This window comes from Mandrillus leucophaeus, unplaced genomic scaffold (assembly GCF_000951045.1).
Source record: "Mandrillus leucophaeus isolate KB7577 unplaced genomic scaffold, Mleu.le_1.0 Scaffold334, whole genome shotgun sequence".
In the NCBI taxonomy this organism is placed as follows: Eukaryota; Metazoa; Chordata; class Mammalia; order Primates; family Cercopithecidae; genus Mandrillus; species Mandrillus leucophaeus.
Window position 1 is genome coordinate 310,502 of NW_012103521.1, and position 19,928 is coordinate 330,429.

At 33.8% G+C, this 19,928-nt stretch overlaps 1 protein-coding gene across 1 annotated transcript in view; it reads right to left on the reverse strand.

Moving 5' to 3' along the window:
* LRRIQ1 (leucine-rich repeats and IQ motif containing 1) overlaps window positions 1-19,928 on the reverse strand; it is a 210,788-nt gene that overhangs the window by 177,903 nt on the left and 12,957 nt on the right. Inside the window, 6 exon segments of the mRNA XM_011988666.1 lie at window positions 737-887; window positions 2,199-2,351; window positions 9,120-10,754; window positions 14,114-14,188; window positions 17,858-18,081; window positions 18,960-19,077. Coding sequence (XP_011844056.1) covers window positions 737-887; window positions 2,199-2,351; window positions 9,120-10,754; window positions 14,114-14,188; window positions 17,858-18,081; window positions 18,960-19,077 — 2,356 coding nt within the window.

The following is a 19,928-nucleotide window of genomic DNA, read 5'->3' on the forward strand; positions in this document are numbered from 1 at the left end:
GAGCTTGCAGTGAGCTGAGATCCCACCACTGCACCCCAGCCTGGGCGACAGAGCGAGACTCCGTCTCAAAAAAAAAAAAAAAGATAAACTTGGGTCCACAAAAAAAATTGCTAAAACAAAAAAATAAAAGGACTGGTCTTCAAGTAAGAAAAGAGATTTTCATTGCTACCTATATAAATTATAAGACATAAGGAAGGAAGTCAATATAGTTACATAGATATGCAGATATAGCTCTGGAGGGACTGAGAAGTTTAGGGAGATTCGGCCTGATGAATCTTTCATGTAGATTTAGCAACTTTATCTGAAGAAGGAAAGATTAGTCCAAGTGATGTATGTAGCTAATGAGAGTGGTGATGAAAAAGGTTTACCAGCAAACAGTTACAACAATTGCTGAGGCATTTGGGAAGCATAGGATCCATAAAAATATCAAGGCACAATATCAAGGTGTTATATTCCCGTAGAGCTCAGATCACTATTGGATGTAGGAAAAGAAACAGAGAAGCATATATACTAACTTGGGGGGGCTGCTAACAACTACAGAGTTGCCAGTGATGGGATAGCATATTCCCTTTATAGACATTAAAAATAATTGAATTTTTCTAATCTAGATTTTAAAAGTATAACATAAATAAAATATGCACATCTGTGATGGCGGCCTACTCTTAAAAAGGAATAAATAAAACAAAATAGATTATGAGAAATAAATGTTTAAATATTACAATTTCATTGTGCTTACCAATTCGAGTAATTTTATTATGTGAAAGTTCAAGACATTGAATATTAGTGCAGCCATCCAAACCATGAAGAGAAGTCAGTTGATTTTTATTAAGAAGAACAACACAGAGATTTTCCAGATTTTCACAGTCAATAGCCTCAATACGGTTTTCCTGAAGCAAAGAACAAATGCAATTAGTTTTACTTCAATGGCTTATTAATGAAATATTTAAAGCTTTCAAAAGGAGGAAAGATGAGATAGGATCTCCAAATTAATATCTGAATCTTTAACTTCTAAGATAACCCTGAAAACTGTTATACTATTTGGATGAAAATATTAAGTAAACTAATAAATAATTAATTTTTAATGTATTAAATATTATTGTTTTAAAACACAGAGGATAACAAAGTATTTTAAACAATATGAATTTTAAAAAGTGAATATGTTGTCATTCTTGTTTCTCCCATCTTGAATGGGAATGGCTACTGTTGTTAATCAAGCCGTGTCTCACCATTGTATGTGGGGTGGCAGTAGGTAATTTTTAATTTTAGATTGCAGATATCTGAGTTGAGCTGGCTTCACCTCAGTGGATGCATCCAAGGAACTGGACCTGATGAGCCTCCTCTTCACCTGGATCTGATTTAGATGAGAAAAGCCTGTGCTTCAAGCTTGAGCCCGATGCCTTAAGTTAATGATACTTTGGTGTATTTGGGATATGAACGTATTTTGCATGTGGGAAAGATGTGAATCATTATAAGCCAGAGGATAGATTTTAATAGACTGTTACTTTGGTAGCTCCCAGTAAACATCAGAAACCAATATTCACATATGCATACAGTCCCCTTCCACATGACCTCAGGGCTTAGCCAATAAAACATTAGCCAACATGACGTAAGCAGATGTTTTATAAGCACTTGCACACTGCAGCATGTCTTTTAGGTTCTTGAGATCCTGCTCTTGAGAAATACCCTACAAACTCCCTGGAAAGAAGCCCCAGATAACAGAGAGATTCCCATCTTCCAGGCAATTCTGCCAAGGCAGTAGACATATAAGGTAAGTGATTTAGGACATTCTAGCTCTAGCTTCCATCTCACTGCAGTTACATAAGAGACCCAGTAAATACAATAGAAATCAGAAAAAATGCCCAGCCAAGTTTAGTCACAATTAATGGCCCACGGAACCATGAATAAATAAGATGATTGTTGGTTTAAACTACTAAGTAATATAGTCATTTGTTGTGCAGCAAAAGTAATGAAAACCATAACCATATTAGCTACAAAAAGAGATAAGTCATTTTAGGTCATATCATCCAATAAACTTCCCTCTCTGCTTCTCAAAACTTTACCATACCACTTGATCTCTTCAGGCTGAGTTACAAGTTAGTTTAGTAATTGTTTCTTCAAAAGTATCATTTCTGAAATGTAAACATAAATCCATTTTACATTTTATTATAAAATAAATAACAGTAGGACAGAGAGCATACCTGTGCATCAATGTACTTAAGTTTTTTACAATTACTCAGGCTGTGCAAAGAAGTTAATCCACAGCGTTGAAGGGATAGAAACTGAAGATTTGTACACTCTGCCAGTGTAGAAAGAACACAGCCTGGCAAATCTTGAAATGTAACTGTTGTAACCTAGAGGAATCAAGAAAATTGGAGTGTACAGTGTTATTTAACAAAAATGAATATAAACAACATTAGCCTTACAAAACTGTTTAGAAAATTCATTTAAGAAAAGTAATACTGTATGTTGAAGCTTATGTTTACTAACAACTCAATTTGCTAAGCTATCTGGTCTCTTTTGTTCCCCACATACAAAGACAAAATATTGCAATCATCTATGACAAATTCAAGCCCAAAGGTAAGATACATAAATGCAACAACATAATCATGTATTAGCTCATTCTCTGTTTTTTCGCCAATTTTTGATTTTTAAAGTGGTACGGACTTCAAATTATACTATACAGCTACAGTAACCAAAACAGCATGGTACTGGCATAAAACAGACACACAGACAAATGACACAGCACAGAGAACCCGAAAACAAATTTATACATCTACAGTGAGCTCATTTTCGACAAAGGTGCCAAGACCATACATTAGAGAAAGGACAGTCTATTCAATAAATGGTGCTGGAAAACACTGGATATCCATATGCAGAAAAATGAAACTAGACCCCCATCTCTTACCACACACAAAAATCAAGTCAAAATAGATTAAACATACTTAAATCTAAGACCCCAAACTATGACACTGATTATATATATATATATATATTTTTTAATTGGGGAAACTCTCCAGGACATAGGACTGGGCAAGTATTTCCTGAGTAATACCCTACAAGCACAGGCAACCAAAGCAAAAATGGACAAATGGAATTGCATCAAGTTACAAAGCTTCTGCACAGCAAAGGAAACAATCAATAAAGTGGAGAGACAGTCCACAGAAAGGAAATAACACTTGCAAACTATCCATCTGACAAGGGATTAGTAACCAGAATACATAAGAAGCTCAAACAACTCAATAGGAAAAGTCTCACAATCCAATTGAAAAATGGGCAAAAGATCTGAATAGATATTTCTCAAGAAAACATACAAATGGCAAACAGTCATATGAAAACGTGCTCAACATCACTGATCCTCAGATAAATGTAAATCAAAACGACAATGAAGTATCAATTCACCCCAGTTAAAATGGCTTATGTGCAGAAGTCAGGCAAATGCTGGAGAGGATGTGGAGAAAAGGGAACCCTCCTACACTGTTGGTGGGAATGTGAATAAGTACAGCCACTGTGGAGAACAGTTTGGAGATTCCTCAAAAAACTGAGCTACCATATGTTCCAGCAATACCACTGCTAGATATATATCCGAAAGAAACCAAATCAGTATATTGAAGAGTCATCTGTATCCTCAAGTTTACGGCAGTACTCTGCACAATAGCCAAGATTTAGTAGCAACCTAAGTGTTCATCAACAGAGAAATGAATAAAGAAAAATAGTACATATACACCATGAGTACTATTCAGCCATCAAAAACAATGAGATCCTGTCATTTGCAACAACATAGATAAAATTGGAAGTCATAGGCCAGGCGTGGTGGCTCACGCCTGTAATCCCAGCACTTTGGGAGGCCGAGGCGGGCGGATCACAAGGTCAGGAGATCGAGACCACGGTGAAACCCCGTCTCTAGTAAAAATACAAAAAAATAGCCGGGCGCGGTGGCGGGCGCCTGTAGTCCCAGCCACTCAGGAGGCTGAGGCAGGAGAATGGCGTAAACCTGGGAGGCGGAGCTTGCAGTGAGCCGAGATCGCGCCACTGCACTCCAGCCTGGGCGACAAAAAAAAAAAAAAAAACTTCAGATAAATAAGACTTCTAGTTTCAAAATCATTTTAGGAATTATTCATAATCTAAAGCAATTTTGAAACAAATTTATTTTTAATATTTTTTTCAGAAAGAAAATGTACTCATCAATTTGTATGGAGATAAATTCTATGTATTGCCTAATCTGTAACAAACAGATATAAATTCTGTAATTGGAAAACTGGCTCTACACTAAAAATGAAAACATTATTTAGAATTGAGCACTTAAAAATTGAAAATTCAACAACTACAGCTGTATAGTAACAAATGCTACTCAACATTATAATTTATATTATTCAGCGTGATTTAGTAACATGTTGCTTGCAAACAAATATACAACCACAATTAAGTTCTAGTTATTTATGATTTGGCAATTTCTGTCCTTTAATCTTATTATCTATTCTGCTACAGTATCCCTGTTAGTGGTATTTATTTTTGAATATGAGGAGCTTCATATTTCCTCCTTTAATTGAAGCCCTTTTCATTGACTATTTTAAAAAATCTTTATAGTATAGCGATATATTCCCTACTCGACCACAGATTTTTTCCAAATATATGAGATCAAAATAAATTTTTGTATTAATTTTGTATTAATTTTTGTATTAATTAATTTTGTATTAATTATAGAGACAAGCGCCACATATATAAAACCACTTTATGCTTCAAAATTAAGATCAATATAGAATTAGTAATCATATGTGTTCATTACTGTACGGTCAACTTGAAAAACAGCAATTGGAGCACAAGGGGTTTTGGGTAAATGTTTCTTAAATAAATAAATGAATGAACTTCCCTAGCCTGTGGCAAAACTCAACTGTATTTATAGCACTCACACTTCCTTTTTCTTATAATGAATTATGTAAAAACATTTGAAAAAGTTATACTTTCAGACTCTCATGACTTGAGAATGAACTATTCCACCTATAGAAGCTATGAAACACTCATTATATTTTAATAACAGATTCCAAATCAATTTTCTACTTAATCATCTGTATTTTCCCAAATCCTTTACGGCCCATTGGACATAAAATTTCCTAACACAGCAATATACTTTTTAGAGACTTTATTCTCAATTATTCTTGAGTTCAACCTAAGAAGTGTCAGTCATCTATGGTAAATGTAATTACAAAAGTAATGCAAGCAACAAGTCTTTTTTTTTTTTTTTTTAACTTTTTCAGAATATTTGTTCAGTGGTCCAAACTCAAATCTATTTGGCAGGGAAAAATAATATTGTTTTAAAAATCAGCTGCAAAGGGACTGAGTCCAACATTTGACTAGTGGCTTGAATAGAACAGCTACAAAATAATTTCAGGTAAGTCATGTATCATTCCAATAGCAGTTCGTCACAATTTACTTTAAGAGAAGTGAGACTTCTTGATCTAAAAGTTACTAAGCATCTAAAATATTATTATGCATGTATGATATAAAGCAATATTTAAAAATTCTTAAGCTCAATGCCCTTTTTTGTGGTAGTTATTACTTAACACAAGTTACCATTAGTAGCAAACTGTGAAAAATAAAAGAGAAAATAGTTAAAACATTTAAAAATTTTAAATAAAAATATATTCATTACCTATAATTATTGCTCTTTAGTCTTCCCTTCTGAGATATTACTACATATAACCCAATGGTCTAGTATTTTCAACTTTAGAACTTTTTTGATGAAACAAGCTATTAAGCAGCCCTCAAAAACAATCCATTTGTCCTTCTCTTTGCTTGCTTGAGACCCACATTTAACAAGTGATATTAGAAGTCCTGGGCCATGTTCATTACATACAGCATTTTAAAACTCAACGATCCTGTATAATAGATATTGCTCTTCCAGTTTGTGAAAGACAAAACTGAGGCTCATACAGGTCAAGCACTTGCATAAAGTGACACAGCCAGTAAATGGCAGAAATAAAATTAGAAACAGTCTTAACATAGAACTTAGTAGTCTAATTAACTACACTTCAATAATTTTACATTAATTTCCTCTTCAGTCAATATACTTTATCTAAACTGTGAAACTGGTAATAATGAGGAGATAAGATTAACATTCAATTGCAGTTCTTTTTTTTTTTATTATACTTTAGGTTACATGTATACATGAGATACATGTGCAGAACGTGCAGTTTTGTTACACAGGTATACATGTGGCCTGTGCCATGGTGGTTTGCTGCACCCATCAACCGGTCATCTACATTCATTAGATATTTCTATTGGAATTCTGTATTCATCCATTTATTCAACCCCCCACCCATCAATCCTATAATCAGGTAATGAAAGTCATTACAGATAGTTCCTGTAAGATTGTTTAACACAGAATTTTAAAAAAATTTTATGATGGTGTGAGATCAATAGACATTTAGTTGAAACCATACTTCAGATTTTGAATTTTGATCTTTTCCCAAGCTAGCAATATAAAGTATGATAATCTCTCACAATGTCAGGCAATGCTAGGGAGCTGCAGCTTCCAGTCAGCCATACGATCATAAGGGTAAACAACAAATACCCTACAGTGTACCATGTTACCAGATGATTTTGCCCAGTTGTAAGCTATGTAGGTTTTTCTGGATGTAACTTCATTGTAACTGGAGGAGTATCTTTATTTGCCTGGCAATGTGTAAAGAAGTATGAACAAAACAAAGATCTGACTTATGTCTTGAAGTCTCAAAGTAAGAGATTAATGTAAGCAAAATGAATGCATTACTGGGAGACAATAAACTTATTCTGAGCTTATCTCCAGAAGGACATCCCAAGGATGGCGGTGAGCGGTCAAATAAGGACAGAGATCTGAAGCTAAAAGATCAGAAGGTCAAAAAGAAAGTGAGCCATGGATCAGTAGTAACAGTGGTGAATAAAGGCACCATAGTAAGCTATCTACCGAACAGATTCTTTACAGGAGTTGTCTGGTAACAAAAGGGACATTTTCTTTTTTTTTTTTTTTTTTTGAGACGGAGGCTCGCTGTGTCCCCCAGGCTGGAATACAGTGGCGCGATCTCGGCTCACTGCGAGCTTCGCCTCCCGGGTTCATGCCATTCTCCTGCCTCAGCCTCCTGAGTAGCTGGGACTACAGGCGCCCACTACCGCGCCCGGCTAATTTTTTGTATTTTTAATAGAGATGGGGTTTCACCGCGGTCTCGATCTCCTGACCTTGTGATCCGCCCGCCTCGGCCTCCCAAAGTGCTGGGATTACAGGCATGAGCCACCGCGCCCGGCCACAAAAGGGATATTTTCTTAACACTTTGGCATCTATATGGCCCATTCACATATATTTTTCATCTTTATACTGTCTATTTGATGCTTCAAAGCCAAATTAAAAGCTTGAGATAGTTGCTTTAAGAAGTGATGAGAGGATTATGGTGCCCTTTAGAACACTGCTACGCAGATTAGTCCATTCACCAGCACCAACATCATCATTTAGAATCATTGCAAGAATGGAGGATGGGTGGATCACCAGACCTATTGAATCAGAATCCACATTTCAACAAATCTTCAGGTATTCTATACATTTAAATAGTTTGTCAGGCCTTGCTCTGAAAAGTAAAAGAAAGTTAATTATCATTTTATGTAAATTGACAAGCGTTTGAAAGAAGGAACAGAGAGTGAGCTGGAGAAGAAATGCCAAGGAGAAAGAGATTCACACACCTTAACTTCCTTCTCATTGGACAGAACAGATACCTACAAGAAAAAGGAGGAACACTACTGTTTCTATAACTTCATTTTCACTTTTGAAGCAAGTACACTGTAGGCATGAAGCCATCACTCGTGCCTAGCTTTAACAGATATTCATGAGGAAAATTAAATAATTGCTAATGTTATCATATTGGAAGGCCTGCAGCAATATGTTAGAGACAGAAAAGTGCTAAAACATGATTCCAGAGATAACATGCCTAAGGAAAAAATTAGGGAAGAGCAGATGAGAGATTCTATATGTAGCTCTACAGACCTGATAGATGTGGCAAATACATTACCTAGGAAATAAAAGACACTTAAAAGTGTATGTCCCAGTTCTCATCTCTTATCTTGCTATTTCATATACCACAAATCTCTTCAAAATCCCACTATTTTATTATTCTCTCACAGGATACTCTGAAGTCTTATTTACAGCAATTCTCAAGATCCATAATGTATTTATGTGTGTATTTATTTGTTTAAGCTCTGTAAAGGAAAAGACTGAGTTTTCTTTGTTTTTATTTAGTCCACCAATGAATATTGACTATCTTATTGGATAGATGAATATTTGCTGAGTGAATAAACAAAATAATATTTACCTATTAATATGATTGTTCCTTTTCCTAGACATCTGTCTAGCAAGAAAGTCTATCAAGAAACTAAACTTTATGGAATATATTTGACTTTCAGGCCTTAGATAAATATATGTATTTTAATCATAAGTCCTTTCTAGTGTTACACTGTTTAAAATATTATTTTCCCTTTTTCCATACGTTTGTTAGTTTCTGTGTCTTAATTTTGGTTGAAACAATGTTCTCCATAACCATATAAAATTAGTAACATTTGATGACAACTATTTTACATTTCAGACATACAGGCACCACCTTTAAACAGCACAGAACTAAATAATTGTTTCTAGATAGGAGTTCCAGGGTCTGCTATCATGCAAGCCCTTCTTTCACAATAGTGGTCATGCACCGGGAATCCACTTTATTCCAAAAGGAACCACTAGGTGGTGTCGTGGCTCAAGTCTAAAGCAAACTTCTGTTTACTTAGGCGTTTCCTACTGTAATTCTAACCCTAACTTTCTGTATGCTTCCATTCTTAGAGGTTTAAATAATGACTGTAGGGCCCTTGAACATAGGTTTCAAGATATTAAAAAATATAAATCAAAGCTGTTTATAGACTGTCACTTAGGGAAGATGCCTTGAACTATTTTAGTTGAGATATATTCCCTCCCAAATGGGGTAATACTTCATTCATAACTTTATTAAACAAGAGAGACAATTCTTGTATATAAAATATTTCTGTTTCTAAGATCTGAAAAGTTACATTTTAAAGAGCTAATTGCAATTAAATATGAAAAAGTATCATAAAATTAGAAATACCTGCTGTAAAGTATCCCAAGGGCCACATCGAAGAATTTCCAGTTTATCCAAAGCAGGTGTCATGTTGGCTGGGCATTTCACATGTCTCTTTCTTCTAACAATTTTCTTTTGTTGATTTTGCTTGAAAATTTCAAGCCAAGGTTTAAATGATTTTATCCAGGCTCGTCTCTTTTCTTCAATAGAATATAGAAGGGTTGACTCTGGTACAGAGCAGGTCATGCTTTCAGGTTCCGGTCCATTTTCAGGGCATTTTTCTGAAATTTTTCTAATCTCAGATTTAAGAGAGTTTACTTCTTTAGATACCATGGAGCTTTCTGCATTATAGTCACTCAAGTCTTCACAAGGAGCATGTCTACCTAACACATAATCTTGGTCATTTCTTTTGCCTTCTTTATTTATCATGGGATCAGTTGTGTTAAAAATCACAATGCCACTATTCCAAGCACTGTCTTTAGGGTTCCCCTCAATTTCCCTGACTTTTGAAAAAATTTCTTTTTCTTGTAATATTACGTTTTCTCCTACATCTTTGGAATTTTCTGATGTTAGTGAGAGTGATTTTTGTTTCACTGAAATAACTAAAGTATCCTTATCTTTGTATAATAATCCATTCTGTTCTTGTATCTCCCCTTTTTCTACTTTTTGTATCTTTTTCTGCTGATTATCTTTGATTATTTTCTGTGCTTCATTGGTTTTCACTTCATTGATTTCTTGGTTATGTTCTAATATTATCTGGGTTTTTGGTCCCATATTCTCATTTATGACATGTTTCATGATTTCTTCTTTTTCTGCATCAGACTTTAATTCTTGCAGTGGAAACTGTTCTTTCAGATTTTCTTTTAGATCAGAGTCTCCCAATTCAGTTTTGTTATCTGCATTTTCATATTTTCTTTCTTGCTTGACCCATTCTTCTGAACATTGCTTTTTTGCTAGGTTTTCATTTTTGTCTTCCATTTTAAAATCCGCCAGAATTGTTTGGCTTGATACAGATTCTTTTAATTGTACTTGTATTGATTCTTTTAATATAGTCTGTCTATCTATATTTTCTTTCATATTTGATTCCTCAGCTAGCCAAAGGAGAACATCTTCCTGCTTCTTTAAATTTTCATCCACTAGATTTTTGGCTATATCACCCTTATCATTTGAAATATCTTCAAGACTTAAATGTTTGTTATTATATTCTCTCTTCTTTAATGCACTACTTATTATTAGCTGTTGACTTGCATCTTCTCTTAATCTTATTTTTTCCTTGATTATTAGTTGCTTTCTTTCTTGTTTCATAATATTCTTTTTGTCTTCATACTCTTTTTCTCTCCTTTTCCTTTCCTCTTCCTTTTGCTTTTTTCTCTCTTCTTTTATCCTTTGTTCTTCCTCTAATCTTTTTCGATTTTCTTCCTCCTTCTGTCGTATTTTTGCTTCCTTTTCCTTCCACTCTTGTGCTTTCCTTTTCCTACTTTCAACTTGCTCTTTAATAATTGGGCCATATTTTTGATAGGCTACAAATGCTTTATATTTAGCCTGAATTTTAACAGCTGCATTATTCTGCTGTTTTAACAAACCATTTTTTTCTTTTTCCTGTTGGTCTTTAAATCTTGTCCTTTCTTCTTCCATTTGTAAATGCAAGTTTCTAATATACTCCTAAAACAAAGTAAGATACATGGTAGTCAGCATAAACTAAACATGAGATGTTACTAAAATGTCATCTGAAATATAGATTGAAAACAAATACTAAAACTGACATCTTAATAAAGTTTCTATAAAATTTATTTAGAGAAACTAAAGTCATTTATCTTAAAGGGTACACTTTTTTAATATTTAGGAGATTTAATCATGTTGTTAAGTTGATACTCTAATGTTATATGTATTCTAAGCCACCCAGATATAAATTGGAGATTTCCTTGAAGATAGAAAACATAAAATCAGAAAGACATAGAATAAGCAAACAAACAACAACAACAACAAAAGGGAAACCACAGGCTAAAAACCACATAGAAATAAAGGACTTCAAACTTTCTGGAATGAGAGTTCTGATCGAGAAGACTCAGCTAGTACTGAGACTGCAAAAACAGGAATTATTTTGTGAAATTTATGATACCAAGAAAGTCAGATAGTCCCTACATAAAAACAATATCCAGAACCAGCCTACTCACATATCTTACCCCTTCTCAATGACCAAAATAGTTGATAACCACATACTACTGTATTTAATGAAATATTTAGAGTTAGGTGAGAAAATATTATTTTTACTAGAGTCCTAAACTAAAAGTAAGCAGATCAACAAAATTAAGAAAATATCTACGGGAAACTAACAAAAAGGATATGAGACTATATTTTAATTAGCAGAAGGAAGAACCAATTTCTGAGAAAATTGAACTATTAAATAAACTAGATAAAAATTTAAAGAAAGATATTTTAGAAAAAAATTTAAACAGGAATAACCTCATATTTCAAGTGTTCAAATAAAAACTCACTTAAATAATCAAAATAGAATGGCTGGACAGCTGATTACTTTAAAAAAACATTCAAAATTAGATGTTTTCCCCCAACAACAAATAATAACAAAGATAAAAATGATATATCAGAGGTAAAGAAGATTAACACAGAAACTCCAACACATGACTATTAGGAGTTCCTGAATAAAGAACTGAGAAAAACTGAAGGGAAGAAAATAATAGAAAAATACGTTTTCTTAAAAACAACAACAAAAAGTCATAGGAGAAAGACTGAACATTGCATGCACACATACACAACACACTTAGATAGATGCTAGCAATATTTCAGAACTCTAAGGAATGTCAGCTGTTAGTTTTGCTGTGCTCCTTTTTAGGTAATATGTCTTTTTTCCTCTGAATGCTTCCAACACTTTGTTTTTCCTTTGTCTTGAATTTGAATAGTACTATCTAATTCCAAGGTGTGATTTTCTTTGTATCTCTCCTCCTTGGGAATTGTGTATCATATTTGAAAGTAGGGATTATTTTCAGTTTTATGACTGCCATATCTTAAACACTCAGAGAAGTGCCTGACCTAGTAGAAAACCAGTAAATATGTGTGGATGAATGTATAAAGTGAAAAATCCTAAAGCTTCAAAAGAACGTAAGGAAAAGGCATCAAATTTGCAATCATAGATAGCATAGGCAAAAATAAATAAATATGCAATGAAGTCATATCTTTACATTGTTAAAAGTGGTATAAACCTGTATTCTACACCCAAAGAAATTGACCATTTTTGAAAGCAAACTAAAACTATTTTCAAATATGCAAACAAAGATTGAGAAAATCTAGCATCCAAAAACATTTTTTGAAAGTATCGCCGGGCGCGGTGGCTCAAGCCTGTAATCCCAGCACTTTGGAAGGCGGAGACGGGCGGATCACGAGGTCAGGAGATCGAGACCATCCTGGCTAACACGGTGAAACCCCGTCTGTACTAAAAAAATACAAAAAAAAACTAGCCGGGCGAGGTGGCGGGCGCCTGTAGTCCCAGCTACTCGGGAGGCTGAGGCAGGAGAACGGCGTAAATCCGGGAGGCGGAGCTTGCAGTGAACTGAGATCCGGCCACTGTACTCCAGCCTGGGTGGCAGAGCGAGACTCCATCTCCAAAAAATAAAAAAGAAAAAAGAAAATATTTAAGTGTATACTCCAGGAAATTAAAAATTGAGTCCAGAAATTGGCAGAAGAGTCAGGATTCAAAGAACACTAATAAAGAAACCATTATCATTGAATACTTGTGTTTTTTGAACCGTCTTGTTTCTTCCATCATTTTACTTAAAGATGGCTATTTGTTTTACTGTTACTCCTTTTTAGGTAAAGCGTCTTTTATCCTCCAGATGCTTCTAAGACTTTATTTTCCCTTTGTTTTGAATTTCAGTAATTGTACTATTTATTCCAAGGTGGCATTTTCTTTGTATTTATCCTACTTGGAAATTATTTTTCATCTTTGAATATGCTGGTTGATTTTTTAAAAACAATTTGAAACCTTTTTAACCATTATCTCTTTACTTCATTGCTTCTGCCCCATTCTCTCTCTCCTCTCCTTTTAAGATATAATACAAATTTCATATCTTTTCACCATGTATCACATGTTCCTTGTGCTCTTTTCCTCTTTTCTCATTTTTTTTCTACTCTGTGCTTTCATTTGGATATTTTCTATTGAACTGTCTCATTTCACTAATGGTCTCATCTGCTATGTCCAATCAAATTTACCCACTGAAATTTAATTTTGTATACTGAATTTTTTAAACCCTAGAATGTATAGTTGGTACTTCATTACAGATGTTGTTTTTCTTTTCACATCACCTGTCTAAGTATTTTGCTGCTGGATGATAATTACAGGTATTTTAACAGCTCTACTATACTTAACATTTAGATTATCTACAGGTGAGCTATTATTGTCTTTTTTTGTCACTTGTCATTCACATGACCCTGTCTCTTTACATGCTTACCCAGCTTTTTAATTTGACAATGTGCAGTAGGCACCTACTTTTGCAGGAGCGGATTTATATAAACTTAAAAAAGATTTGAAAGGAATACAAAAAAACGATAATGTTTAGCTAAATAACAGGATTATGGGAGATATCTACTTTAAATTTGTAATTACTTAAAATAATTGTATATAAAACCTATGGAGTAAATAAAAACTAAAACTTCAATAAATGTATAATCAGAATAATCTTACATTCAAAACAAAATTAATTGTGTTTAGGAAAAAGAGTAAGCTTTCATAACAATCTTTGAACATAAATAAATATTCAAAATGGTACATTAAAAGAAATGTTAGAATTACAATTTTATATGGACAACACTCACTAAACCAGCTAACTCATTTTCAAGACATTCTATTTCAAGAAGTGTTTCTGAGGATTAATAAATTTTTAATGCTGTAATAAACTAAAATCTTGTACTACTTAGGCAGTATTATCTAAAAATAACCATTTCAAGTATAGTAATGTATTTCAAATAAAGAAAGTTTAATGTGCTAATTAAAAACAACATATAGATACCTCATGCTGTTTAAATTTCTCTTTCCAAATTTTCTCTTCTTCATAGAGTTCATCATTCATCTTGTCCTGTTCTTGCTGAACATATGATAATAATAAATATGACTATACTCCAATATCAAAAATATTAATTATATATGATTCTCATAACCTATATTTGTAAACAATAGTTAAAGATGACAACCCAACCAATGGCTTTCAATTTTTAGTACTGGGATAACAACTTTAATCTCAAACTGAAGTGTCACATAAATAATACCTACGGTTTCCATTCTGAGAACAGAAAGAAGTTTGCAACCTGGGAAAGTTGTTGTGTTTATTTGAGTATGTTTATTCAAAGAATATAATGCATTGCCTTGAAACACTGTTGGGCATTGTAAAAATTACAATAATATTTGTAAAATGGGATTTGTGTTACAATTGTTTTCTCACCATGCCATACCATTTAATTTACATAAATCAGTTCAAAAAGTAATGGTTTTCTTTCAATAACTCTGTATCAACACATTCAATAAGACTCCTCAGAATAAACAAAGATCGGTAAAATACAACTCCCTTCTTCAAAAGCTCTTCTGATAACGTGAAGACACTATCATAAATTTACACATTACCCAAAATTTAGGAGAATAAGTTTATTACAAGGGAAAAAATATAAAAAATCATAATGAGCATGATAATTAGATCATGAAAGTTTTCATGCAAAAGACTGTATTTGAAATCACTAGGTTTTCAAGAAGAGAAACAATTTTTAGCACTTATTAAGCATTTTGAGCTAGGAAAAGTTCTTTGATCATTATCTTATATGAGCTATGGGAATTTTTTATGAGATTTAAGCACGGAAGTAACATATTTTTAAATAAAAAATTGTCTGACAGTGCTATGGATAAGTGTGAGAAATGTAAGACCAAAGGTAAGGAGACCAATTAGAGAATATAGTAAATATTCCAAGTTAGACCCTCAGGCAGCTTGAATTACAAAGGAGCTGTAAAGTACATGGATGAGAAGATGGCTAATGCAATAATTGGAAGGAAGATAGTAATAAAAAAGAAGGAAGAATAAAACATTATTCTCATTTTTCTATCTTGGACTAATGATGATAATGTGGCTTATCAAAATTAAGAATCCCAGGGAAGAACTACTCAGAAAGCAAGACAATGCATTCAGTTTTAGATACATAAAGTTCTCTGAGTATGCAGTTTTTGTAGGAGAGTTATGTAGTCTACCCTGTTTTGATACAATTGTAGATTTGTTATCAATGGTCATTTGTTTTAAGCTCCAAGATATAACAAAGGACACATTAGGAAATTCATTAAGATGAAATTATCAAGAGAGGAGGTATATGAAGTAAGAAAAGAAAGGGACAAAAATAGAATCCATGCTGTTAGCTCCTACCCAAATCTCAGGTTGAACCCTACTCCCCAGTGTTGGAGGTGGGGCCTGCTGGGAGGTGTTTGGATCATGGGAGTAGGTCCCTTATGAAGGTCTTTGAACATCCCCTTGGTGATAAGTGAGAGTTTGCTCTGAGTCCACGTTAGATCTGGTCATTTAAAAGTGTGTGCCACTTTTAAAAATTACCCAGTCTCAGGCATTTTCTTTATAGCAATGCAGGAACAGCATAATGGAAAACACAGGGACAGAGAGAGAAAATGAAGTCTAAAATGGATATCAATTAGTAATTGCCAAAGATGTGAGAGAATCAAGACAATGTGATCTTACAGAAGCCAAGGGAAAGTAAAATGGTCAACCATGAAATTTTTGCTGGCATAAAATACTACAGAGGCCAAAACAGCTGAAAGAAACATGTGACTATAATATATAGAAGTCATTGGTTATCTTCCTCAAGAACAGTTTCATGCAGTGTGGTAATGCTGCAAAAAACCTAGCAGGATTAGAATTGGATGAGAATGAAAAAAATGATACAGTATAAATAACCACTCTTAAGAAGCCTATTATACACAGCCTTTAAAAAGTCAATCAAAGAACAGCTAAAGAAAAATATACGAATGATCTCATGATTTTTCTTTTGTTTTGTTTTTAGGATGGGAGGAAACTGAACATGCTTATAAACAATAAAAAAGGAGGAAGATGATAGGAGTGTTTCAGCATATGGAAAAAGCAGGTGTAGGTTGAAAAATGATAAAATATAACGTAGAGGAGGAAAAGTTAACCTTTGGCAGAAGGAAGAAACCTTTCTTACTGGGATAGGAGGGAAGGCCAGTAATAATTTTAAAAAGGATGAATACAGATATTGATACTAAATAGCTGTGGAATTAAAAGAGAAAGTTTGTATTTGATGCAAAAAAAAGTTATATGATTATTTGCTAATAACGAGGGGGGAGGAATTGAGTGTAATTCTTAAGAGATTTGTGATTGCTATTTTGGGGAATGGAGAGGCAGCTAACAACCCAGGAAAGAACTACTGAGAGTAAATTATATATTTAGAGTCAGTCATAAACTTGTGGGCTAGTCCCATTGGAAACTTTTAAGTTCCAAGGCATAATGAAGGACATATTTAGAAATTCATTACACCTAATATTATTGCATTTTCTTAAATCATAATTATATGATAAATTGCAAATTAGTTTCAAAAAATAAGTTATAATTCTTTGAGGGTGGGATTTGGTGTTAGATCTCCTTTGCATCATTTAAGGCCACAGCTGAATGCTTTGCCCTTAAGGTAGTTAGCAAATTTTGGTTATAAAACAAATAAAAATGAAAACTTTGCTTAATAGGATTGAAATCAGATGTTTTTTAAATCTGAAAATGCCACTAACACTTAACAACAATTATGCATTTTAGTACAAACCAACAAATACTACTCCAATAATCTACATTATACTCAATCTTATTTTGGATTTTTTTAATCTCCTAACCTCATGATCCACCCATCTCGGCCTCCCAAAGTGCTGGGATTACAGGCGTGAGCCACCGTGCCCAGCCTTTAGTGTGTCTATTTTCTACACAGTAAGAAATGAAATGTACTCAACATGGAGGACTAAAAAAATGCTGAACAAGCTAATGTTCTTTATATGCAACACTCAAACCCAGCGAGTTCTGGCTAATGTATAAATGAACTTTAATCAGGAAAGAGAGAGAAGTCAGTCATGCCTGTTATCCAAATATTCTAAGGTTCTGATGACCTGCAAGTAGGGTCCTAAAATCCACCAGTTTCACAATATCGATATACCACTACTATGACCTGATTGTGTGGCTCTACTAGGGGGAAAACAACACCAACAACACAAACGACAGAAATAAAAACAGTACAAAACTTCACACCAAAAAGTTTCCAGTTCAAGGAAGTAGCTTAATTACGAAGGTGGGGCACAGACTGTCCCTAAATGGTTGAACTACTTTTAAATATGTTTTACACGTCATATGCCAGACCACATAGCAAGGTTAATGCATACTCAAGAATTTTTCATTGCTTTTTCCAATGTTTAGAAGCATATAAAGAAAAACAACAATTTATATTGTAAATTTCAGACTATCCAGGATGACCCTTGAAACTTCATAGACTCCATCGGCCACCAAGATCAAAAGTGTGTCTGAACTTCCAATGAATTTCAATAAAAACTAATCAAGGAGCTCATATTAAATACTGTTAATTCACAGTCAATTTCTTCCTCTATCAGAGAGTAATTAAAAGTCATACCATTAAGCTCAATCTGCACCACAATACAAATATCAATATTCTTCAGAGGTAGCTACTGATTTTAAAAAATATGAAAAACAAAAGCAAAATACCTTCTGAATATTCTCTAATTTCTTCTTTTCAGCTTTAAATTGTTTCATCCAGCAATGTCGCTTTTCTTCTTCTTCTTGAAATTGTTTTTCTTCTCTATCTCTCTGAGCTTTGAGAGTTTCTTTCTCTTTATCTTCTAATTCCTTCTGTTTCTCTTGCCAAGCCTCAAAAGATTGTCTACATTTTTCTTCCACTTCATAGTATCCAAAATTTATATCAGCATCATCTGGATTCATGAAGAAAAATAACGTCATTATTTGTAAGATGAAAACTGTCAAAACTAATTCAAAGTATAAAAGTAATTTTAAAATTTAAAAAAAAGGCCAACATATTCCCAAACCGAGAATATGCAGCAATAAAAATCGTTGCATTGTTGAATAGACATAGAAATTTCACTGAAGTGAATAAAGTCGCATAAAATATTTCACAAAATAGGGGCCGGGCGCAGTGGCTCACGCCTGTAATCCCAGCACTTTGGGAGGCCAAGGCAGGCGGATCACGAGGTCAGGAGATCGAGACCATGCTGGCTAACACGATGAAACGCCATCTGTACTAAAAATACAAAAAAAGTTAACCGGGCGTGGTGGCAGCGCCTGTAGTCCCAGCTACTCTGGAGGCTGAGGCGGGAGAATGGCGTGAACCCGAGAGGCGGAGCTTGCAGTGAGCAGAGATCGTGCCACTGCACTCTAGCCTGGCGGTCAGAGCGAGACTCCAGTATCAAAAAAAAAAAAAAAAAAAAAAATTCATAAAACTTAATATAAAAATAAAATCCACGAGTGTGTGTGTGTGTGCGTGTGTGTGTGCGTGTCATTAAGAAATAGTTAAGAGATAATTAAGAGATACTAAATAAAGTCAGGGATAGTGAAATCTATTGCAATCAGCTGAACATGTGGCAAAAATATTTAAATCAAGTAAATTTAGAAGGCATAAAAGTCTATGATGATATGTAATTTAATAAGTATAGCAAAGGCACAATAATATTCAAACATTGTAATTGTTTTTCTAAATATCAAAAGAACAAAAAACAACTGTCCAAATTTTTTGAGATAACTATAATCAATCACATAAAAATTAACAAACATATCATTGAGCGATTTAGTCCACCTGGTAAAACATGTTCATCCATAGGCAAGCCGTGAGGAATAGGCTCAGGAACAAAATCAGGACTGGCACAATTGGTTTTACTTCTCACAAATTCTTCTTTTTCTATTTCAGATAATATCTAAGAGGTTAAATGAGTACTAATGATTAAAAAAATCAAGATAGAGTGTAAAGCTGTCATTTTAACAATACATTAAATATTTACATGTATATACCAAGAATTTTAATGTGCTTCAGATTTCTCTCAAATACAAATCTGCAGTACATTGATAATTATTGTCTTTACAATGAATAAAAAAGTTTTCCCATGCAAGCGTAAGTAACCCTCCTTATGTTTTTCAGAACTCTAATAAGTCTTTAATATTATTTAATATTATTCCACAATATTCAATTAAACTGCCTGACAATCACTTCAAAATGTTTCTACTAATGTTTTCCTTTTAATGTATTTCTGTTTTAGGCCGGGCGCGGTGGCTCAAGCCTGTAATCCCAGTACTTTGGGAGGCCAAGACGGGCCAAGACAATAATTGCCTGTGGATGACAAAAGACTTTTGGCTTGACTATTCCAGCCACGGTTAATGACACAATTGATAAAGAAATACAGCTATTTCTGTAGTATATAACAATTTGACAAAATAACTGTAATTATTATTGATAACATTTATTAAGACATCAGAATTTTAGGAATTTCAGACAATTTTGAAACATATATTAATAACATATTTATACAAATATAACCCAAAGAAAGTTAAACATCTTCAAATTCATATGGAATTAACCAGGGATCTAGAAGAGCCAAAACAACCTTGAAAAAGAACAAAGTTGGGTAACTCACACTTCCCAATTTCAAAACTTACTACAAAGCTACAGTAATCAAAATGTGGGTAACATGCCGGGCGCCGTGACTCATGCCTGTAATCCCAGCACTTTGGGAGGCCGAGGTGGGCAGATCACGAGGTCAGGAGATGGAGA